At 41.4% G+C, this 25629-nt stretch overlaps 1 protein-coding gene across 1 annotated transcript in view; it reads left to right on the plus strand.

The window, feature by feature from the left end:
• LOC111142185 (glutamate receptor interacting protein 1) overlaps positions 1–25629 on the plus strand; it is a 231027-nt gene that overhangs the window by 169412 nt on the left and 35986 nt on the right. Inside the window, exons 15-19 of the mRNA XM_022495196.1 lie at positions 8286–8355; positions 10528–10673; positions 22246–22390; positions 24747–24886; positions 25037–25231. Of these exons, the coding sequence (XP_022350904.1) occupies positions 8286–8355; positions 10528–10673; positions 22246–22390; positions 24747–24886; positions 25037–25231 (696 nt within the window). The remainder of the gene's footprint in view (positions 1–8285; positions 8356–10527; positions 10674–22245; positions 22391–24746; positions 24887–25036; positions 25232–25629) is intronic.

Genomic DNA, 25629 nt, shown 5'->3' on the forward strand with positions numbered 1-25629 from the left:
ACAACATACTTTATTCATATGAAGAATCCTCTAAAATTATGCTTTATGGTGGTTTTGTGTGTGAACTAAGTATGACATTTAATGCCAACAATAGAAACTTCCCCAAAACCCTCACAAGAATGGCCTGACTTCAACCAGCATAAACTAAAGCTATTCGTGGAAGCTGGAAGTGTTCTGCCGTCTCTGGATGGAGGAATGATACATAAGCTTGTCAAATCCGTTTGTCAGCCCATCCAGACCTATAGCTCCCTTTATACAACTTACCATCACCATGCTGAATTTGTGTCTCCTCATGGAAAATACTAATATTTTCCCAATTGAGAAAACAGAATTTACTTTAAAAGGAAAAAAAAAGGCCAGAATCCAATTATATTGTTATGAAATGAACTCCTGAGGCCTAGTGTGGTTCCTGGCATATACAAGGTGCTTATTTAATTCCTGTCTTTGTGGAATGAATGAATAAGGAGTCTATCAAAAATAATCTGCTGCTTACAATCTTCTACTAACCACTGTGCATTCCAGAAAATGAGCCTTTGAAGGTGATGATGAATACAGATGTTTATGCAAAGGCCCTTAGGTGAACTAAAGAAGCACTAACTTGGAAAATGATTAAGAGCAAGACCTCAGAGGCGCCTGGGAGGCTCAGTCCATTAAGCGGTTGCCTTTGGCTCAGGTCATGATCCCAGGGTCCTGGGATCGAGCCCCCCTTCCAGCTCTCTGCTCAGCAGCAGGGGAGTCTGCTTCTCCCTCTCTCTCTGCCTGCCTCTCTGCCTACTTGTGATCTCTGCCAAATAAATAAATAAAATCTTAAAAAAAAAAAAAAGAGCAAGGCCTCAGAGCACACACTTCTCCACTCCTTGACCCTCTTGACCTCTCTGTACCATTTCCTTGTCTATAAAACAGTGCACTTGTTCCCTTCTTCGTAGCATTGTTGAGAAGATTATATGAGCTAGTATATGTAAAGTGCCTAGACCAGTTATGAGCCCTAACCACGTGTTCATTATTATGATGACTACTATTTATTTTACATATAGAGCTTCCTGAAATAGCTTAATCCAAGCTCTACCCCCACAAAATTTCACGCCAACTGCACCTCTAGCACTTAGGGAGGAAAGCAAGGGACCCTCTTCTCCAACACCCAGGTACCGTTAGCGAAACTGAGGCCTGCAAGGGTCTAACTGATGTGTCCCACTCCCTGTGCAAAGCCCTCTTCTGTCTCCTTCACCCTGTGAGAACCTGAGTAGTAAGACGCAGCCTTCATCCCGGGAAACGTTCTGCCAGAGCCTCGCACGCTTGGCTGAAGCCTCACTCATTCTTCATACCTAATTGACTGAGAAATGAGTCTCTCTGATGTGGGATGTGGTGAGCAGTTTTAGACTAATTTTCTCAAGTTCCTGATGAGACATTCATAGCACATTAGCATCAGCCATGACTTTTATTGATGTTATTGCTATAATGTGGAGCAATTTATTCTAGCAAATAAAGTGAAACGGCCTCGTGCTGGAAACGGCGTCCTAAAGCTCTAAGACCTCAGCCAGTGGGAAACCAGAGCGCATGCCCAGCCGCGCAGTGCCCCCCACCCACCCACCCTCACCACAGACTACGCCCCTTAACTCTGTCATGCGCAGTTGTCAGTAAAGTCCTTTTGATATTGTTTTCTTTTTGCTGTTTTACTACAAGGATTTGTATCTACTTTGTGGCAGGCATGACCATAAGCAGTTTGTGTGTTTCCCACTTATTCCTTAGAGCGGCCCTGTGGATCTATACACATTTTATAGAAAAGAAAGGCTGCGCTGGGTAACCTGCCCAGGCCCCAGAGCTCATAAAGGCTGCATGGGTTTCAAACCCATTCTGTCTGACCTAACGTGGGTTTTGCTGTCCCGCCAGTGCTCATCACTGCCTCTACATGATTGATGACCTTTCCCACATCTTTTATCAGAAAAGCAAAAGACAGCATTTTATGAGTGGAGTTAATTTGTTGGCTTTCCTTTTTAGTTTTGACGGAATTGTTTTTCAGGAACAAAGGCTTGCTTTTTTTTTTTTTTTTTTGTATAAAATCATAAAGCAGCCTTTATGACAAGCACAACAAATCTGTCATTTTTTGCCTTAAGTCTTAAGCGTATTTAGAAGAGAATGGCTCAAGTTTTTTGCCAACTTTGCAATAAAAATTCTACTCACTGCTCCATTTCAAATCAAATAACTTGTTTTACTTGCCAAGTATCATATATACGGTTACAAGTAAAGCAAAACTGAATGACTCTGTGTGTGTGTGTGTGTGTGTATCCAGTATAGTTTGGACACTTTATCAGGCCCTTTGATCAAAGTACCCTGACTAGTAGAGTAAGATCCATGAATGGCTAGATATTATCGAATGTTCTTGGAATACTTTGTTGATTCAAGTTTAATTATTACAAAATCCAGAAGATCTTACCTGTCTTCTAATACAAAGTTTTTAAAGCAAAAGATAGAGAATGTCACTTTCCACCTTTCCAACAATTATTTGAGAAGCAAAGAATCCATGTTCACTTTAAGAATCAGTTTCTGATAGTGAAAGAGGACTAATGCTTTTTTTTTTTAAAGAATTAATTTATTTGTCAGAGAGAGCGCAGGCAGGCAGAGTGGCAGGCAGAGGCAGAAAGAGAAGCAGCTCCCCACTGAGCATGGAGCCTGACGCAGGACTCAATCCCAGGACCCTGGGATCATGACCCAAGCGAAAGGCAGCGGTTTACCGACTGAGCCACCCGGGAGTCCCTGGACTAATGTTTTTAAACTTCAGGGTCAAAAGATGATAGCTTGAACCCTGGCATTTAGCGCTGCTCCCACCCCAGAGCATTTTAAAACAACAATCTAAGATTTTTCAAAAGGCACAAACCCATAAGAAGAAGAAGAAAAGGAATATAGATAGCCGCAACCAAATCTGGAAGTAGAGAAGGTGCAGAAAGATGAATTTAAAGAAGCAGAAGGGAAAGCTGACGGGGAACCGGATTTGTATCCTAAAGTCCCAGCAGCATCAGGAACTGGTGGAATGAGGAACTTCCGGAAGTGAGAGTGATGGGAGAGCAGAGACATGAGGAATGGTTGAAAGTCTGTGAAAAATGAATTAGTCCCTTAGATGCCTTACGCCAGCCCGCACATCCAGGCACATCTCCCCTCCACAGAAGAATGGAGTTTCATTCTCTGGAAAGCAGGAAATGGAGGGGCTGTGGCCTGGGAGAGCACAGCAGAGGGCAGCTGTACTGCTCTACAAGATGAGGCGGGGCCGCCTGGGTGGCTCAGTTGTTAAGAGTCTGCCTGGCTCAGGTCATGATCCCCAAATCCTGGGATTGAGGCCCCTCATCCGGCTGCCTGCTGTGCAGGAAACCTGCTTCTCCCTGTCCCTCTCCCCCAGCTTGTATTCCCTGTCTGTCTGTCAAATAAATAAAACCTTTAAAAAAAAAAAAAAAGCGTACATACTGAATCTTGAGACTGCTAGTCTTCTCCTCCATAAACTCAGAGAAGCAAGGTAGCCAGGCTTAATACCCTCCAAGCAAGAGGAAGAATCAGAGCCATCTGACCCAAAGAAACAGCCTGGCCTGAACTGTCCAGGGAGGATGAGAGTCCACAGACCGCTCACAGGTGCACCAAGCTTTCTAACAGCTTTGTAGGGCTGCCTTTTTCATGTGAACAGACAGCTAAGAAAAAGCAGACACCCGAGGGAAGAATCTGATATGCAAGTCTATCACCAGAAACAAAGAAGAAAAGCAGAAGCAGCACATTCAGGAAGAAGAAAACTTTAAAAAAGAACAAGGTTTCTAACATCAGTACCAACCCAAGATATTGTGTGGATGGAAGCAAGAAATGAATACTAGTCTAAAATAACATAACAAAAATAAATAAATAACATAACATAACATAACATAACATAACATACGAGGGTGGACAAAGACCTCTTGGAACTTAAGAACATGGCAGAAATTAAAATATTGGAAAATAAAGGTGAGAGAAAGTGCCAGAAATTAGAAGAAAACTACAAATAAGGAATCTAGGATAGAAAAGAAGTATACAGGCTGAGTCCAAAGGATACAATATCCAAATAATAGCCATTACAGAATGAAAGAGGAGAGAAAATGTGAGGGCTCCAAGGATGTAAGAGAGAGGGGTTAAGAGATGAACTGAGGCATATTAAAAATGTAAAGGGTTTATTTAAGTAAAAATAGATTCAAATCAGGCAGTGCCAAAGTGGAAGGAATTAGGAGGCCTCTATCCACAAGAGCCTGGGGGAAGACAGGTAGAGAAAATACAGACACAGAGAAAGGAAATTATTGATCAGCTGTAACTTAAAGCCTAGTTGGCTGTTTGTGATTGGTTTCCTTAGCATTTTGATTTTGTAACTTTGAGGCATTGACAGGCTTAGATTTTGGGTTGCTTCTATAGGCCATCACAGCTTTACAGCCAGCTTAGTCTGTCTAATGGCCTCCTTGTTTTAGTATAACAGAAGTCAAGAGAACATCTTCCAGGGTCTGTGAGAAGGAAGTTCCCAAGATCTATGGAGCAACCCTAGAAAGTAAACAGTCCAGACAAGTTGTAAACCTCTGCTAGAAACCCTGATATGATTTATCATACTAAGAGAAAATTTATATAGCTTGGGATCTGAGGAGTTGAATTCATGATAAATACAAGAAAACTATCCAGAGACACCAAGGCAATTGACAACTACAGGGAAGACATACCCTGTGAAAAGGCAAGTAGTCATGGTATGCTACATGACTTATCTGTGAATACTGTTTAGGTAGTCATACAGAGGAAAATACCAAATATCGATCCTATAAAAAATCCAGACCAAACTGCGATGGAAGAATGTGGGGAGCCCACAGGACAAGACATGTATGTGAATATGGTGCTGGTATAGCATCTTTCATAACAGATGGTAAATAATTAGCACTGAAAAATAATTAAATAATAACAGTTGTATGTTATTTAGCAATATAGCAACAGCATCTGGGGAAGTAAGAAATGAAGGGCTGGTCTTGGAGAAATTGGACTCTTCAAGTTGTATGCATATATGATTCTGATATAAATAAGTAAAAGTAAAGTAAATTTTAAAAAAATAATATAGTAGGCAGTTTTCTTGTGAGGATCAAGAATGTCCATCTATGAGCAGCATGAAAATATCAGTCATTGTGATGTTATACAAATGGGTACTTGTGAGTTGGCATACAATTTCTAGTGACATCATCTTCTTGGACAGCAAAATAGCCTTAAAAGACATGAAAGTGATGAGTTTAGAAAAAACTTGTAGATGACTCAAAAATATAGCTCTAGTAAAACAAAAACAACTAACAGAGATAGAAGAGTTTGAATTAAAATTATTTTATGAACTATGACTATGGAAAAGGCAGTATTTTAAATTTAACATGTATCCTATAACATGGAATTTGTGTCTTGTTCTTTCTCCTTTACCAGCCTTTCAGTTCCATACATTTCACCAGTTTATATTGAGATTTCAAGAGGTGGTGAAACTATTTTGTCTTTTTGAGAACTCTGTAACCATGTGCTACCCTTCTTTGCTAGGCCACACACTTGACCCATTTAGGGTAACCTCCCTGCCATATGATGGTTTGTATGGCCTTCCCAGCTGTACTCACTTTGGAGAAGAGAGAGTTTCATGGCTAATAACTTCATAAGGTTTAACCATCCCTGCCCCACCCCCCATCCCCACCATTTTATGCAACTTCTAGGGGTTTCATGGCTGGTGCTCAAAGCAGAGCTGCCTAGCTTATAGTTAGTATCAATAAATATGTATTAAACAAATGATTCTGTGGAGAACTTCAATCAAATTTGAACCATTAAGCACTAGTGTATTCTCAAAGGGTCACAAATTCAGAAGCCCTCAGAGGTGGGCAAGTCAGTGAATGAGATCCATCCATGGAGGACAGTGGCAAATGGGAAACTGGAGGCTCCACCCAAAGGGGGAGTTGGAAGTGTCCAGTGTTGCTGGATAATAATAACAGTAAACAATTATGTTTTGCATTGCTTGTGCACTGGTCCAATCGCTTTAATGTAAATCTCAATCCTTGCCACAAAAACGCTGAGGTAAGCACTCTTACTATTCTTCATCACCATTTGCAGATCAACTCAGGTGCCTAAAGACTATGCACTCAAATGGCGGTGGCTGATAAGTGGTAGAGCCAGGATTTTGGACCCAAACATTATGGCTGCCAAGCTCTTGATCATTCTACCATATTGCCTGTCCAGTTTTTTTAAAACAAACTATACATGTGTATGAAATCTACTAATTTTTAAATGTTGACAACTAATTTAATTTTTTAAAGCCCTACAAGTCAAGCAAAGCATGCTTGGTTTATGACTTCTTCCCAGGTAGTGGAGAATTAAAACATAGGTCCTGGGGTATGCAAATGATATCTGAGCCCCCAGAACCACATTTAACATGCCTGGTAGGCATAGGAGCCACAGTGCCAGGGGCTTGTACAGATTTGGACCAACTTCTGGGTTCAACTTCATCACTCCAAGGGGCATCTACCCTGATGAGCTTCTCAAGCCTCAGGTATGATCTTGGTTAAAGGAGAAAGAGAAGAATCTAGCAAACATGAGAATGGCCACCATATGTGTCCATATGCCATAATAAGTTTCAGACCTCTCTGTAAAGCTGGGTGGGTTTGTCCAAGAGACCCCAGTGCTATTTTCCTCTGTTGCAAAGATGACAGAGATGGGTTTGATGTATTTTGTTGCCTCTACTATTGTTTCATTTCAGACCATTTCGGTGGAGCATGGATTTTATTAAAAACCAGGGGAAACATTGAGTGCTTTGTGATGGTTACTACAGCTTGGCAAAATAGAGTATAAAGTCATTGGCAGATGCTAAAAAGTTGTATTTTGGGGTAATAACAAAGTTTTTGTCTTTGAGCCCTATGTCCAAAACTATTTGTAGTTGTAAAATATGACATGTATAAAAATGCTAAATATTTCTATTTCTCTGGAGGAATTATATCAAATCGAGTGGAGGTTTAAATTATGAATTAATTGTAGTGAATAGAATGTTTTGCATACTTTGCTAGAAGCTAAGAATAATGATTGAATCAAGTCCCATTAACATTTACTATGGGCTAATTTAGATAGTGGGTAAGATATTGGTTTATGTATTTGCTTTTTCTTTCAATGTTATGTTGAAATATTAAACCATCTGTTCTTATGCATAAACATTTTCCTGGGATTCAGGTGGGATTATGGGATATGTTATGGTTCTATGACTATTATGGGGTGATCAGCCTGTTTATAATAAAATCTTACTTTAGGGGCCTTTTAATGATCCTTAAAAGGAAATCACTACAGACTTCAAACTGGCAAAACATCTCCTCTCAGAGGCAAATTGTTTTTTTTTATAAATGTCAGTATGGGTTATTTTAATTATCAAACACCTAAATTAAATATACACTTTCTAGATAAGATGATATTTTTGTGCTGTGTGAACTATAGCTCATTTTCAGGATTAACTCAATGGTAGACCCAAAACTAATTGCTTTTCATTCTCATCAAAAAGAAATATCTGAGAGAAGTTATAAAACCAAAAACTGACCACTGTGCAGGATAATAGGATAATCTGTAAACTCAATAAAAGTTGAATGTTCACATTTAGAATATGAATATGTATAAAAATATAATTAAGTCAAATATTGACTGCTGTCAATAAAATAAAATATTCATATTCCAGAACACTTCAGAGCATTTTAGGTATGAATGTGTGAGCAAAATGTTAAGATTTACAGTCTATCTAGCAAAAGATTTCCTTCTGGGGGAAAAAGAACTTTAAATCACTGAATCTCATCCACTTTCCAATTCCATATACCTGAAGAAATATGGCATGGTCCCACAAAAGGTGATGTCTCCTCACCAAAAAGAAGTAAGGGAAGAAGTAGGAGAAGGGAGCACATATGGATACCACTAATGAGAGTCCCCAGTCGCTTCTGATAGTCTCCTCTTTGGGTACTCACTCTTCACCTTTCTCTTTGGAATCACAGGTTGAAATAGATTTAAACCCGATGGTCAGCTCCGTGATTGCTTTCTCCAATTGCAAATTTAAAATGACTTTGCTTTCGTTTTTAAGCTTATACATACTTTAACACATTTTTGTATTAAGAAAATGTAATGTGCACATTTTTTATTCGTTTGCTGGCATCTTTGCTTTGCATACAAAGCAAATATGTACTTGCATTAACCATTGCTATAAAATAGGAACTATACGGAGTGGGTGAATCATGGATATAAAGATTCTAACTTCATTATTACAGCACCATCTAGCAGAAAACCAGGAGATCCCCTTGTCATATCAGATATCAAGAAAGGAAGTGTGGCACACAGGTAAGAAAAATGAATTTTCTGGTTCATTCCAAGGCATTTCTTTTTCTCAAAGTAACTACCCCCAACATGGGGCTTGAACTCACAACCACAAGATCAAAAGTCACATGCTCTACTAAGACATTAAGACATTCCTTAATTAAAGTAGAGATGACACCCTTTCAACACCCAAGGTAGACCTTCTTAGTGGATCATGGTATTCTTAATGTTCTCCAGACAGCCACTGTTAAGCGATTGTATTCAACATTCCTCATGCAATGACTTTGTAGCTCTCCTCATGTCAGTTTATTTCTGTACCCACTGCAGACAACAGTCACCTTTTAGGGTCCTTCCTGAGTCCATCACACTCTCCTTCACTGTTCATCTTCCAGCCTTCATTTTCCTGCTAAAAAACTGGAAATGGCCCCAATTATAAGAAACACCCCACATGGAAATAGATCATTGCTTGTGGAAGAGCTTTTCTAAATGCCAGAATGTCCTCCCTAGCCAAGCTAGGTCGTTGAGCCTTGAACAATGTTTGTCTTCTGTTTGGTCCATATACCGTCAAAATCAGAGAGTCTCAAACTTTTGATTTCACAGATCAAAAATACTTATTTTAATGATTTGCTCACTTATTTTAGAGAGAGAGAGAGAGAGGACATGGGCGGGAGGGATAGAGGAAGAGGGAGAGAGAATCTCCAGCACACGGGAGCAGAGCCCGACTCGGGGCCGGATCTCACAACGGGGAGATCATGACCTGAGTCTAAACCCTTAGGTTCTGAGTCAGGCACTTGGCCAACTGCACCACCCAGGTGCTCCTAGGTCAAAAATATTTTCAAATCTTTGGGAATACTGATAAAAGACTATTAACTTTCTATTGTCCAATTAAGGACTTTTTAAAAAATATTCCATCCATTATCATGGTCATTTCATTAAAGTAATATTTTAATACTCAATAAGTAGAAAGGACATTGTATGCGTCTAGGTATATAGCTATAAGCTCAGATGCCATGACAGGGAGATTCATAAATAGACTGGGACAAAGAAGTCTGCAGTGTGTCTCTCATGTAACAGTTGGGAGGTAGGCAGGCAATTCGAGGCTGGGGAGGCAACTCTGTTATCCTCACCAGTTTGCTCCAGTCATTGCAATTTTCTAGCCACAGAAGGGTAGTGGGAGTGGTGCTGAGAGAGTCCGGGCTGTGCATCTTCAGGGAATGACCCAGAAGAAAAGCGAGGAGGACAGAGGCTGAAAGCAATTAGCAATCTGTCACAGACATAATTCCTCAAGGATAGTTCTTACCAAAACATAACCTTCGGTGTACAAATATGTATGTGTATACATATATATATGTATGTGTATACATGTATATACCTACAAACACATATACATTCTCATTATTTTACAAATATGTATGTGTATACACATATATACCAACAAACACATACACATTCTTATTATTTTTCTCATCTCATGATGGACCTTAAAAATCTTCAACAGACTTGCAGAGGTCCAGTGCTGGTGTTAGATTCTCAATGGCCCTGGGTTTCCCGGTACAGGTGGAAATGGGACGCCAGGATTCAGACCCCCACGAAGTTAACCCACCATGACTCCCCTCACTCTCCGAACTCTCTCCTAGTACCTGACAAGTAGTGCAACAGTGTGGAGAAGCATGAGGACACCCAGTGTCTGTACACCCTGCGCCATTACCTCCCTTCCTAGGAAAGTTTGAATTCCTGAGTGAAGCTTATATAGTGGTCCTGGACTAGTTCAAGAAACTAGTTTAAAAAAAAAATGTTGGGGACCTGGGTGGCTTAGTGGGTTAAGCCTCTGCCTTTGGCTCAGGTCATGATCTCGGGGTCCTGGGATCAAACCCTGCATCAGGCTCTCTGCTCAGCAGGGAGCCTGCTTCTCCCTCTTTCTCTGCTTGCCTCTCTGCCTACTTGTGATCTCTCTCTGTCAAATACATTTTTTAAAAAATCTTAAAAAAATGTTTTTAATAACTCTGAAATGTAATGTCATGGCAGCCATCCAAACTAAGACTAGAAAAAAGGGATTTGTTAATAAAATGCAATTTAAAAAGAGTTGAAGAACGTCTCTTCTCTAAAGACTGCCATAATGCTACATTATTCTTAATGCCTCTTAAATGACGCGGGTGAGTGCTCATTAATCATGTGTTGCTCTGCATTGGCTAACAGGACTGGCACCCTGGAACTCGGGGATAAATTACTTGCAATCGATAACATCCGACTGGACAACTGTTCAATGGAAGATGCAGTTCAGATCCTTCAGCAGTGTGAAGACCTGGTGAAGCTCAAAATCCGCAAAGACGAAGATAATTCAGGTACGGAAAGCTTCCTTAGTTGAGACTGATTTCTCTAACTGCCCATCTGTTGCAGATGTTAGATCTTGATGTTTTAAATACGACCGCTGGCTAGTGACACTGAAGCAGTGTTTCGCATAGTTTACAGAGGGTCTTTAAATTGTGTGTTGAGAGTGTAGGATGAATTTTAAATAATGGTGCTTTTAATGATATAATTAAGGCATTTTTATTATAAAGCATGACTATGGTTGTATCAAAATAATGTTCAAAAATGAAAATTTAAAAAAAGAAAGAAAATTAAATCATCATCCAGTACTACCCTGATACAATGGAACCAGTCATTTTTTAAGAGATTTTATTTATTTATTTGAGAGAGAGAGAAAGAGAATGAGCAGGGGGGGAAGGGCAGAGGGTGAGAAAGAAGCAGACTCTCTGCTGAGCAAAGAGCCTGATACGGGGCTCTATCCCAGGACCCCAAGATCATGACCTGAGCTGAAGTTAGTCACTTTACCGACTGAGCCACCCAGGCACCCCTTTCTAGTTGATATTTATATTACATAATTATAGCCATAGTGCACGTTTTAACTTTATAAGGACATTACCACTTTCCAAATGCTTAATACCAAACATTTTTTATTTACTGCCTGTAACTTATTTATCATTTTTCTCTTCTTTCTTAGATTGCTTCCAATTGTTTGACTATCACAGATAGTGTAATCATGGACATCTTTATGTATGGATATCTTTTTTTTTTTAAGATTTTTATTTATTTATTTGACAGACCACAAGTAGGCAGAGAGGCAGGCAGAGAGAGAGAGGAGGAAGCAAGCTCCCCACCGAGCAGAGAGCCCAATGTGGGGCTCGATCCCAGGACCCTGGGATCATGACCCGAGCCGAAGGCAGAGGCCCCAACCCACTGAGCCACCCAGGCGCCCCTATGTATGGATATCTTTAATCAACTTTTCTTCTTCTTCTGAATTATTTCCTTAGGAAATATTTTTAGAAGTAGAATTGCTGAGTACGAATAAGAAGGAACTTCTCAGGATTTCTGACAAGTCTTGTACCATGCTGCTTTCTAAAAGGGCCATATCCATTTGTAGGGTTTCCAGTAATAGATGAATATAGTGGGGCAGTGCTTCTCAAGCTTTCTTAGGCCTCAGAATCACCTGAAAAGCTTGTTAAAACACAGTTCCTGGCCACTACCCCCAGATGAGGCCTGAGATTCTGAATTTCTAACAGATTTCCTGATGATACTACTGTGGTCCAAGAAACCCAATCTGAGCAACCTGGCAGTAGAAGTTCTTCTATCTGATTACAATAAAAACCTAGAAGTAATTGAAAAAAGTCCATAATTGAAAGATGCAGCTAATGTAGGGAATTACAGAAATTGATAGATATGGATAGCATGAACATTTAATTTAAAATTTTGCCAATATTATGGGTGAAGCCAACTTCTTTGCTGTGAATTTCATCCTGCTGATCACAGTTACAAGCCTTTTTACTTATTTGTTGGCCCAAACCTTATATATGATATACAGTTTGTATTTCCCAGTTTTTATTTTGTTTTAATACAGTGAAAATTTAAAGAATTTAAAGTAATCTGAGTGTTCACTCCAGTTAGGTTTTTATTTGCCCGATGTTTTCAACTTTTTTCTCTACAGAATTAGTAGATTTTTGCCTAATGACTCTCCTTACTGATTTTTCCAAAGCATTTGATTTTGTTTTCATAGAACCATTATTCTCCTGTTTCATAGGTTATGTAAGATTCATTAAATTACATAGTTACAAAAACTAGTAAAACTGACATAAACAGGCTTTGGAATAAACAAAACTGACTCTAAATTTTTAAGCTTACAACTCAATTGTTAGCAGACACAGAGGTGCACAGAGTTACTAGAAAGAAAGACCTATTACTCTGGGGCATTCAGTGGCATTGGCAGGTATATTTTACAAAGAAGATAAAGAACCACAATTAATCCAGTAATGGCTAAAGAGAAATTGGTTAAGAGAGCTTCTACTGTGTATAACTTAATTCCCACTGATGACGAATTATTGTCAATGTTCTGGAATCTTCTATAATTAAGCCATCTAGATCTAAAGTTTATGGTCATGTCAGGCCATGTGTTTTTGATTCCTGTTCACAGTCAAAACAAGTTGGTAGTTGCATCCATTGGCACAGCTGGTAAGGATGATTGTATCCAAATGTATTTTATAACCAACGCTTAAAAATTTCCACTCATTATTTCTCAAGCAACTGATCTTCTGTACCAACATTTGCATTCTTCTCCTTACAAGCAGGCTTCAATTGCACTTTCTTTGGGGGATTTATTTCAAAAAAGGATAAAGCCTCAAGCATCAGTCTGGGTTCTGTCTTAGTGAAGAGGCAAAGCTCTGTGGAGAAACCCATTTTGCATGATTTGCCAAACTACGCAGATCTCAGCTACCTTTCGTGCAGAACAAAAGAGCCAAGCCTGAGATGAATATGCATAGTGCCCACAGTTGGCCATTCTCCCAGTACTGAAGCCAGACTGTGCAGATATGTCAGGTGGAAGGAGTTTCAGAAACAATAACCGAGCACTTGGAGAGCCCGGTCCTACTTCAATTGCTTCTACCCTTCAGCTTATTTTTTCCCCTGTAGACCTTTCCCTCTACAATCCTGATGCCTAATCCTATGGTAATTCTCTTGCTTATTAAGTTTTTTTTTTTTAAATCTCTAGGAGGTGCTATTTTAAAAATCCTAAATCCTTCCATTGAAAACCATGCACCTACCCAAAATAAGACTAATATATAGGTGTGAGATTCATACTTACCCAAACCAGATTTCCTTAAATTGATATATGAAAATAATATACTCATGCAGACATGTTTTTATAACAGAGCACTATTTGAAAATTACCATCTGATCATTGATTTGGAAGAATTTGAGTGTTTCTCTATCCTCTTCCAAATGAGAATATAAGTATAATTTGGGTAACTGAATTCTCTTTTATTCAGAGCAGAGCAAGGAGTGGGGGAGGAAATTATTCAAAATGAATGCATTCGAGGCAGCTCTACCACATTTGAGCTATGTGAGTTTGGGAAAGTTACTTAACCAGTCTGAGATCCAGCTCCATTTGCAGTCATGTACACATAGTTATACCCACCTTAGGGAGCAGCTGTAACTTACTAATAGAAATGTTTACCAGCACAGTTCGTATGCAATACATGGAAACTCTTTTTATTACTAATACATCCTAAAAAAGCCTTTCCCCACCATTGTTCTTATCCTTCATCAAGATTTAAATGAATGGGAAATAACCATTAATCATTACAACAGTCACTGATTTTGGAAGTTTGATACTGTGCTTCATCTGAAATTAAACTGATGATTTGAATTATTACCATCCTTTGTCTCTATACTTTATTTTATTTTATTTTTTAATATTTTATTTATTTATTTGACAGTGATCACAGGTAGGCAGAGAGGCAGGCAGAGAGGAGGAAGCAGGTTCCCCACGGAGCAAAGAGCCCAATGTGGGGCTCAATCCCAGGACCCTGGGATCATGACCTGAGCTGAAGGCAGAGGCTTTAACCCACCGAGCCACCCAGGCGCCCCGTCTCAATATTTTAAAATGGCAATACTCAGTGTATAGTCTTCACTCCCTAAAATGTTGTTCATACTGATACCGGATTTTCTGTACTCCAGGAGTCTTCCATTTCTTTCCTTAACCATCTGGCCCTCTCCATCTTGCTTCTCTCATCAGTTACAGAAACTTGATAAGCATACTCAGTATAACTTGGTTTCCTAAGCTAGCAATACTGCAATTGGTTTAATAGATGCTGCTTCAGAACATGAGCTCATCTTCTAGTCATACTAATGGCGTTGTTCTGCCTTGTCCCTTACCCAAGGAGATGGTAGAACCACTCTCCAAAGTTGTTAAAGTCTTTGTTTTTCATTTGGTCATGCCACCAGCATTTATTTGGTTCTATGAGGTGTTAGGGTCAACCAGGTCTTAGATGAGAAAAGATACAATCCCTGCCCCCAAGTCAAGTCACTACCTTATATGAGATACAGAAGAAAATAAGTAATATGATGAATGTCCTAGGTGTAAGCACAAAATGTTAAGAGAATGTAGAGGCATCCATTTGAGCCGGGGGAGCTAAGGAGATGCTTCTGTCAACCTTGGTCTTGAAAGCATTTGGAAACGTGTTAGAATTAACCAGAAGAGAATGGGCCAAAGCAGATCAGAGAGCACGGCACATCCTAGTAGCAGATGTAGCTGAGGCAAAAATTATGTGTAAGGACTTCATAGAAGGTGAGTAGGAAGATACAGTGAAGCCAGATCATTACAGTCCTAAACCGTGTTAAGAAATTTGAACTTCACTCCAGAAGCCAATGGGAGCCATTAAAAGACGTCAAGCAGGGGAGTGAGGCCAAAGTGTTTGGTCGGTGATGACTGGTTGCGGTCGGTTACTGGAGAGTGAGGCACTCAAGAGTCAGAATCCACTCTGTTTCTAGCCTTGGCTGAGGGAGCAGTAGGATGAAATGAATACGAACACGAACTGGCTTCACAACCAACAAGCTGGGAAATGGGAAAATGAAATTCTCGTCCATAAATGTCCATTTAATGACTACTTCACATGGCTGTTTGAAGGATCAAAGGAGGTAATATATTTAAGCACTCAGCGATGATGTTTGGCACCTAATAAGGCCCAATGAATCCTAAATGCTAACTGCCATTATTAGAGTGCTTTTAAAATTAATTTTAGCTTTATTTATTTTCCAAATCTTTTGGAACACTTGGAATTATAGGGATTTCCCCCCCACCTCTACACCCCCCAATATTCAGTGACCATTCTGCCTTCAGGAGCTTTTGCATTTGTTATCTTTCATTACCATAGGAAGACAAGTCAAGTAAAGCCAGATGGTTCTTGCCTGGGTCTGAGGCTCCAGAACAAGGCTGTTACCCAAACCTTAGTTCCCCAAAGAGGCAAATAATCCTCTTGACATAAAATCTATTGTTTTTCTTTTATTGCTTCTAGATCCAATGTAAATGAAGAGGGAGATATTGGACTGCTAAGAAGTAGCCTGAGACAAAACAGTCGAGAATTTGGGGACTTGTAGAAAGAAGTAGAGGGGCCTTCCAAACCTGTCCCAAAAAATTCCTACGGACCTCTCTGCTTTGTATGACTGTCTTTGTGCCAATCAAATACATAGCTGCTAATGATTTCTCTCTTGATTTAGAGCACCTTGCTTCTAATATAGAGCATGTTTTAGAGACTCTAAATTCAGCATTTTTTCTGCATTGGCTCTAATTTGTGCAGAGAAACATTTACAGGCTGCAATTTGTCCCATCCAAAGCAAATTACCATTACACATTTCCAAATAGAGTCTTAGGCATGTATAGCCTTAGTACCAGTTCAATCTGCCCTTCAAAGATTTGAGCTTTTGTATTTTTTTTTCAGTTCATCATTGCTAAGCCAGCTGAACAATTTACCCCAGACCCCCTAAATCTAGGTTGAAGTAGCAGAAAGACCTCCTTGTAAGCAAGCAAGAATGATCCTAGCTGTGCTAGGGGCAATAGTAGGGATGGTTTTGGCAAAAGGCTGTCTCCAAAAAAAGAACGTATGATAAAGATTTAAAATAAGAAAAAAAGAAAGAAAAAGAAAGGAAAGGAAAGGGAGAGAGAGGAAGGAAGGAAGGAAGGAAGGAAGGAAGGAAAGAAGGAAGGAAGGAAGGAAAAGAAAGGTTATCTTCTTCTCTCTCTCTCTTTTTTTTAATGCTTGATCTCAAAGTAATGGTTTCAAAGTCTAGTCAGAATCACCCAGAAGGCTTGTTAAAACATGGGTAACTGGGCCCCTCCCCTAGGGTCTAGGGTTCCTACAGGTCTGAGTGAAGCTGAGAATGTGTATTTCCAACACATACTTGGATAATGCTGAAGTTCCTGGTCCCAAGACTACACTTTGAGAAGCACTGTCACAAAGCAGCCTTACTTGGAGACTAATAAATAATAATAAATAAATAAATAAATAATCGGTAACATAAAGAAATTCAAAATTCTCTTTTTAGACATTCAGCAACTCCTTGGAACTCTGTTGGCACACGGTTGTGACACGGCCAGATAGAAAGACCACACAGTAGTGGGAAGCTGTAAGGGCGCTCTTCTATATGGTTCATCTTCTCTGGCCTGTCCCCCAAGAAATGTAGCTGTACTGCGTAAAATGAAGTCCATCGCTTTTAGTTGAAGTGAACTTTGATTGACCTGCACATGTATGCATTCCAAAGGCTCGCTCCCAAATCCAGGCTCCTATTTGGTCCACATAAGCAGCTGCCGTTATGGATTCAAGCCAGATAGCGTTCATTTTGTTAAACAGGCAGCACTCAAGAAGCCCGAAAATAACATTGCAGATAAGTAATGCTGCAATTTTGCATCTGTTCTGTGGTCCCATTAATTTTCTTAACTAGAGCTGAGCAGAGCAAACAAGTAGGCTGGCCCCTTTTCATGTCTTTCACTAAGAGTTGTAAACCTTCTGTTGGGTTACAAAAGCTTCTTATAATATCATTAACATCTGTTTGGGCTCATTTTGAAACGTAGTGGTGATCCTGCGTTTTTTCTGTCTCAGAAAGTTTTTGTTCTGGTTAAACACTCTCAGTTGCTCCTTTCTAAGCTGGAGCAGCCTCAGGGGGAGAGGGTCTTGGAGGGCTTCCACCCCCAAAATGGTGTGAGCATACACGGAAGTTATCACCCTCCTAAGCTGTAGGCCCTCCCACTGCCAGTTGGGCTAATGCCCGAGAAGGCAGATGGAGTTGGAAGTGCAGCCTGAAGCTGACTCAGATGCTCTGGGCCCTGTGGAGGAAGAGCACTTTAGCGTAGCTGGTTCCCACAGTGGCAGCCCAGGTCTGAGTGTCCGTCTTTGAGCGAGCCATATTGGGTGTGCGTCACCTTGCAGGAGGGAACCAGACCTCAGAGGAGCAAGGAGGGTGACTCGCAAAACTCAGAGACCTCCTCCCTTGGAACTGTGACTCAGGTTAACAATCCCCATGTACCCCCTCTCTCATTTATCCACGCATTTACCAAAATCTCCTTGGTGCCAGCATTGTTCTGGGGATGTGAAGAGAAAATGTCTGTTGTAAGGCGATCCTGTTCGAATGAAGGAGACAAGTAGAGAAATCATTCAAACATAGAGTGAAAAGTAGAACAGCCATTAGAACAGGCACTAGAACAGGCATTCTTGTGGGGCAAAGATTGGTTCTCCAGAAGAAAAGAACCCTAGATATTATGTGACGATGGTTTGTCACTCTTCAGAGCTTGACCCTACCTGACTGGATCTATCCCTTCATATTTAATTTCTCTTGTTAGGGGGAATTTAAGTTTCATTTCATTTTCCTCCTTGGCGAGGGGAACAAGACTTTGTTTCATTTCATTGTCCCCCTTGGCGAGGGGAACAAAAACAAGAATTAAGAGAAGTTGAGAACACTGGAAGAATACGCAGGAGAAAGATATTTGTGCATAGGGAGTAACGCATGCGAGGCTAGCCATGTGAGAAAAGTGCTTTTTAAGGGACTGCAGCGGTTCAGTAAGGAGAGAAGGTAGGAGATTGGACTGCGGGAGAGAGGACGGCCTGGCCCTCTGGAGACACAGAGGCTCCAGCTCAGCTCATGCAAAGAGGCTGTATTTTATTCTTAAAAAATTGGGAACTACTGAAAAGCTTCAAGTAAGAGAGTAAGCTCTTCAGATTTATGCTTTAGAAGTATTCTGGGAGGAAAAGAGAAGGAATTGTATATTGCCAGGCACTGGTGAAAATGGGTGGCGGGGGTGGGGGTACAAATAGGAGGGGCAAAGGCTGGGGCCCAACCAGGAAAACAAATTAGGAAGAAATTGTTGCTGTGAAAAACAGGGCAGAGCCGAGGTGGGGGCCTCTTCCAGAGTGGGAATCTCTGGGAACCTTGCCTGGTGGGCAGATGGACCAGGAGGGTCTGGATGAGACTGGGTATACGCAGCCACCACCATCATCTATGAAAGAAAGGAAGCCAAGCTAATTAAGTAAGCCATTTACCCAAGGCATCCTCTAGGGTTTTCTAAGGGAATTAATATCTTTTATTTTTTAAAGTTTATTTGTTTGAGTAATGTCTACACTCAAGGTAGGGCTTGAACTCAGGACCCCGAGATCAAAAGGCACATCATGCTCCTCCAACTGAGCCAGCCAGGTACCCCAATGTTTTCTCTTAAAAAAAAATTATATTAGGAAAACTTCAAATATATTTTTAAAGTAGAGAAAAATGGTGTTAGGAGCCATCATACATCACCTCGCTTCAACAGTTATTAACTTAGGATCCATCTTGCTTCAGCTCTGTTCCCAGCCTAACTGTCCCACCGCATCCACACCGAATTATACGGAAGAAATTCCAGACATATCGTTCCATCTTGTAAATATTACTGTATCCCTAAATGCTACTTTTTAAAAGGATTTCTATAATACATAACTCCATATCATCATGGTTCAAAATATTATCAATAATTCTTAATATCATCTAATATTTACTCATCGTGCCATTTCCTGATTTTCATATACATATATAGTTAGGTAGCAGATGGATAGAGATGGATGGATAGATAGGTAGATAGATAGATATTTTATAAAGTTGATTTTAATTTGGGTCCAAAAGATCTACTCATTGCTTTTGGTTGTAATGTCCCTTAAATTTTCCCTGATTTTTGGTTCTAATCATTTGTTTACTGAAGTAATCAGAAATCAGCTTCTATTCCTGTCATAATTTTTTTTAAGATTTTATTTATTTATTTGACAGAGAGAAGAAAAGCGCACAAGCAGGGAGAGCAGCAGGCAGAGGGAGAGGGAGAAGCAGCCTCCCCACTGAGCAGAGACCCTGACATGGGACTCCATCCCAGGACCCTGGGACCGTAACCTGAGCCAAAGGCAGATGCTTAACCAACTGAGCCACCCAGAGGCCCCTGTCATAATTTAAACACAGCATCACTTCTTCCTGTTTCCATCACAATGTTGTAACAGGAATGTGTCCTTCCTCACTAAAATACTGCCATTTTAAAATTTTTATTTATTTTTTTTATTTGTATCCCCATCACTATTTAAACTCATTGAGTGCCTTAAGAATTGCCTTCTTGTTACTGTGAGGCCTCAGCTGCCTAATTTAAAATGTCCCCACCTGAAACGAACTTAAACCCATTCACTCCATTTCTGATGTTAGTGTGTCATCTTTGTGATGCAAATTGCCAAATGGTCAAAAACTAACCCTGGGCACGCACTCTGGGTTGCCTAAAGAATGAGCAAATTAGAACCAGTTTCTCCACGTTCTCCCATTGAGTAGGACTGAACCTGGTCTGGCATCCTGTAGGTCAGTGTTTATTTTCATCTGGACAGAAGTTGCAACTGAAACTTCCCACAGTCTCCTGGGTTCTGGGCAGCTGGTTCCAGGTACTAGAGAGTTGTTACTTTCCACAACTCCCATGAAGAGCTGATGGCCAAACCCAGGATGCTTGGTGACCACTGACAGGGTAGGCCTCCTGTTTGCCCTATAAGGGAGATCAATAAAGGGCCAGGGTCTTTCCCCTGGCATAAACACCCACCCTGAATGACCAGCAGAGTGCCCAGTGGCAGCCGATACTTAACTATGCCAAGGTCTACTAATCAAAGGACTCACCTAGGATTTTATCCAGAATATAGTAGGAGGCACAGTCTACAAAGCACATGTAATTGATCTAATAACACCCTATCCACTTCTATCAAAGCCAGCTCTGAAGGGTGATGGTAGATCATAGTGTAGAAAAATTTCGACTTTTGACCTCAGCCTCCACACTGCACGTATCCTTGGGCCTCCCCAGCCTCCACCCTGCACTGTATCCTCAGGCCTCTCCTAGCAGCTCGATAGCCGCTTATCACAACCTGAGTGGCCACCACAAATAGAAACCTGTAAGGAGTTTGCGAACCATCAAACGAATTACTGAACCTTGATGTGGAGGAGTCTCAGCTGTCAATAGAAACTTGAGTGTAGGGGCGCCAGGGTGGCTCAGTCAGTTGGGCATCTGACTCTTGGTTTCAGCTAGCATCATGGTCTCAGGGTCCTGAGATTGGGCCCTGTGTTGGGGCCTCTGTGCTCCCTCCCCACCCACATGTGCACGCTCCCTCTCTCTCTCTCTCTCTCTCTCTCTCTCTCAAATAAATAAATAAATTAAATCTTTAAAAATTATATATATACGTATATATAAACTTGAGTGTAATATTGAATATTTTTATATCCTAAGAGGTTGATTTAAACATTGTATGGTATGGTAGACAGTCTTTAATTCTCTGTGTGTAGCTTATTAGAAGTAGAGGATTGCGGAAGGGGAAGTGACCAGTACATTCCAAAAGCCTGCTCTGTGGCAGAAATGAAGTAAATGCTGGTAGGAGAGGACACATCGCTTTGTACATTACTCTATAGACCTTTCATTTTATGTTCCTTGTAATTGTTCACTGTACACACAGATAATTGAATTATTAACTCAAGCTTTGCTTTTCCTCCTTATTTCAGGGTTTCATGTCATAAACGAACAGCTGCTCATTGCTGAAATGTGACTGTGTCAACCTTTAGCTATGATGCAGTCTGTCTGTAAAAGCTGACTGTTTAGTTAAAGTAGCTACTGGACCATTTCATTGTATCCTTAGGTACAGAAATGAAACTGCTCCCTAACCATTCACAGCTCCCGGGCTCAAGAAATAAAACAAGAAATGCTCGAGAACTTTAAGCATGTCATAAGCAAATATAACACTTTGAAGTCTGAGACAGCGTATTTGTAATCCTGACAGTCCAAACACCCAGCCGTGTCGAAGGTGTCCCACGACATGGTGCGGCCCAGTGCTGTAGGCAGACCGTATTAACAGACGATTTCCTTTATGGCGGTGTGAAACAGGGAAGATCAGTTCATGGCCGTGTAGCAGCCTGGTCTGTTCTCCTGAAACGTACTTGACATGGCTCTTCCTCTCTAGAAGAGAGGACAGAGAACCATTAAAACCTGCACTTCAGTATCTGGGAATTCATCCACAGAATTGACGTTTTAAGATACGATCAGTGGAATAATGTGGAAAGGATTCTAAATTTCCAAGCCAACTTCTCTAAGCCCCACTTAACCACAGATATGTTAAAGTTTGCTCCAACCCTGAGTAAGATCTTCTCTGTATTGAAAGTTAGCTTGCTTGGGAAGGGCTGGAAATAGAAATGGGTTGTCCCAGTCTCTGTCGCCACATGACTCTCTCCTCTCACAGGTATTTAGGACACTCTAAGGAAGTACAGGGCAAGCCCTGTGCTAGGCATGGACACAGGCTAAAGGGCCCGAGGTCCAGCTGGGCGGGTCACTCCCTGATTTAAAACATAGGTCATTAGGCAGTGGACCCGTCCCCCAACACTAATGACAACCACATCCCTGTATTAGAATGAATATCTTACGAAGGAGAATCTACCTCCCCAAATAATTTCTGAGACATAATGCTTTAATGATGATGTCTTGAGTTTATTTTATGTATGAGTATATGTGTCTTATTACTTTGCTTTTTTTTCCCCCCAAAGAAACCAATTATGACTCCTTGGCATTTATTGCAGATGAGCAAGAAAGTTCTGGAGCCATTATTTACACTGTGGAGCTCAAGCGCTATGGGGGGCCCCTTGGCATCACAATTTCAGGAACTGAAGAGCCCTTTGATCCTATAATCATTTCAAGCCTCACTAAAGGGGGATTAGCTGAAAGGTAACATTTCAAGAAACTGCTACAATTACCTGGGTCTGGGCTGGGTTTTCTTCCTCACAGCTTCAGAGAGTACATGCTCCCCTCCCCTGCTTGGTTACCTATTAACTTTTTCACATCTGCACAAAGGATCGATCCTAGAGCTTGAGAACTGTCAGGCAGAGCTCCAACTTGACGTCGAGGGGCATCTTACAGGCGGTAAAAGATGTCATGGGCTTAACATTGATATTACTCTCCGGAAATGTCTACACTTGACCACAGTGAACTGGAGGTGGATTTATATCATGTCCGTTTTGAGAGGAGGAGACTGAAGTTCAGGGAGGTTAAAAGGCTTGTCCAGTTCAATTCAGCAAACATTTACTGAGCCTGTATTACCTGACAGGTACTGGGCTTGGCTGCTTTGTTTTCCAAAGGGGATGACACAGGCTTTGTCTTCAAAGATTTGGGGAGACAAAGCACAGTGACCCATCTTCATAATGTGATTTAGAATGTCCATTTGTTCTTTTCGCCAAGATGCACACCCACCCCCCAAACCCCATTAAATCACCTTTCTCTCTGAGACACATGGTGGTGCATATTCCAAACCTTCCCTCCAGTAATCTAGCTCAGGAATGCACACACATCATGCTGACGCAGATAATGGTTTGCAAAACAGAGCTGTAGCACTGCAGAATCTTGGAGCTGCAAGACCCCCTGGAAATCAGCTCATCCAAGATCTTCATCTGCTGAATGAGGGCACTAAGGCAGCTGAGAAAGGGTTACCCTGTTGGGGAGTCATATTGTGATATTAACAGAGACACCTATGATGGGGTATTCTTCAGATATCCTCCTCTCCTAGCTTCCTCTGTTAGGGAGACCGTCCTAGGTATCTCTATCAGGGAAACAACAAGAAAAGTTTCATGTTGATCCAGTTCAGCAACCTACTGGTCAGGTGTTCCCTGGCTTACAACCTAGTTTTCTAAACTGGAGATCCTTTATGAATGAATGAAGTGATCTTTTCCCTTTTTTCCGAAGAAAATATATTCTTTGAGAGTAGGTGCTTGGGTGGATGTGGTAGTGGTCCCTGGTAACCGGTGTGACCCCATGTCACCTCTCTTACCCCAGTTGCTGCTGCCACTACCCCAGAGGCAAGCTGCTATCAGCGTACTCAGCCACAGGCAGCCCGGTGAGCTGGGCTCATTCCTTCACTCACTGTCCTGGGCACTAAGCCAGGACAAGAGGCTGGTGCTTGGGACTCCCCTTCGACAGCCTGCGACCCGGCTGGAGAGATCCGAGTTTTTAGACCATCCCTGAGTCTGAATGCTTATGAATGGATGAATGTCCCACTCAGGGCTCCCAAAGATGGGTATGGTGAACAGCAGAGCTATAAATTCCAGTCTGCCTTCTCAGAATTGGGTGAGGATGGAAAGAGAAGAGAAAAGGCCAAAGGTCAATTAGTTCATTGATCAAGAAATTTTCTTTTTCCACATTTCAAGCAGTGGGCCAAGCCCTTTACATATGTTTTCCTATTTAATCCTCAAGGCCCCCCTGAGAGGTGATTGCCCCATTATAGTGACGAGGGAAGTGATACCCAGAGAGGTTAAAATAAGAAATCCGGGTCACTCGACCCAAGAGTGGCAGAGTTGGATTCAAACGTAGCACGAATTGATTCTCTGAGCCTTTTCAATCCTTAGAATGACCGACAGAGGAACCCTGCCACACCAGGGTCTGAGGGAGGTCCCCATCTCTCTGAGCCTCACTTCTAGTGAGCTAGGGTCACGGTTGTGTTCAACCTGTAATTTACAGTTAAATCTGTGCAAGAAGCAATGCTCCATCCCAAGTATCACTGCATTTACTGTCCAGCATTGTTTATTTCCTTGGGATTTTTTTTTAAGATTTATTTATTTAATTATGTATTTATTTGACAGAGATCACAAGTAGGCAGAGAGGCAGGCAGAGAGAGAAGGGGAAGCAGGCTCCCTGCTGAGCAGAGAGCCTGATGCGGGGCTGGATCCCAGGACCCTGGGACCATGACCTGAGCCAAAGGCAGAGGCTTTAACCCACTGAGCCACCCAGGCACCGTTTCCTTGGGATTTTTAAGAGGGTTACCAAATGCCTCTGCTTTCTTAGAATTCAAAAAGCACGGCAAGTCCATTTTACACCCTAATTAAAACAATTTTTCTAATTTTATTTGAAACTAAAAAGTTATTCACAAAAGATGCCGTTATCTTGTAACATTGCCCAGGAGAAAGCAAAAAGTGGCTTCTAGAGACCCTTGCCAAGACTTTATTATCATGAATATATAAAGTATGGCAGGGGATTTCTATTCAGTGGCACACAGGGATTTTTCTACCTTTCCTATTATTATTTGGTGTTTCAGAACTGGCGCCATCCACATAGGAGACCGAATCCTGGCTATCAACAGCAGCAGCTTGAAAGGAAAGCCTCTGAGTGAAGCCATCCATTTGTTACAGATGGCAGGAGAGACTGTCACCTTGAAAATTAAGAAACAGACAGATGGTGAGTGGGTCGAGAGCCACAGTTATGGATTTTCAGTGCATTTCTATCCCTCTGTATCTTTCTAGGGAAGATGACTCTCCAGAGGGAGTATTAGAATATCTTCTTATTGACATTTACCCTCAGACTTAAACTCCTTCTCTGTCTTTGCAGCCCAATCAGCATCCAGTCCCAAGAAATTCCCCATGGCTAGCCACCTGAGTGACCTGGGAGATGTGGAGGAGGACCCCTCTCCAGGACAGAAGCCAGGCAAGCTTACCGACACATACCCGTCCACTGTGCCCAGTGTGGACAGTGCGGTGGACTCGTGGGACAGCTCTGGGATAGACAGCAGCTATGGGAATCAAGGTACGTCCGAGCCTCGGGGAACAGAGAGGGCTTACAGCTGAAGCCTGTGCTCCTCAAAGATCTATCCTCTGCTCTTAGGGGAGAAAACAAATCTTTATTTATTTTACTTGTGTCTGCTTCAGTGCAACCGGATGGTTGCCGAATATGGTGACCTTGCATTTTCTCCTCCTTAATACTGAAAAGTCCTGAACACTTATCAAACACTAGTAAGCCCGCTTTAGGTCTGCTGATGTCTGAGTGTTCAATTCAGAGCTTGTCCTTCCTGCTTAGATTAATAGGAGACAAACCATACAATACAGTGGTTCACCGAAGACAGGCCCCTTTCTTACTTTTGTAAGCAGGCTTTCCACAAAGATGGACTGGGGAGTGCCGCAAGTGTGCTTTGAGAGGTGAGCCGA

Source organism: Enhydra lutris, unplaced genomic scaffold (assembly GCF_002288905.1).
Source record: "Enhydra lutris kenyoni isolate GAN:26980312 unplaced genomic scaffold, ASM228890v2 scaffoldscaffold7, whole genome shotgun sequence".
In the NCBI taxonomy this organism is placed as follows: domain Eukaryota; kingdom Metazoa; phylum Chordata; class Mammalia; order Carnivora; family Mustelidae; genus Enhydra; species Enhydra lutris.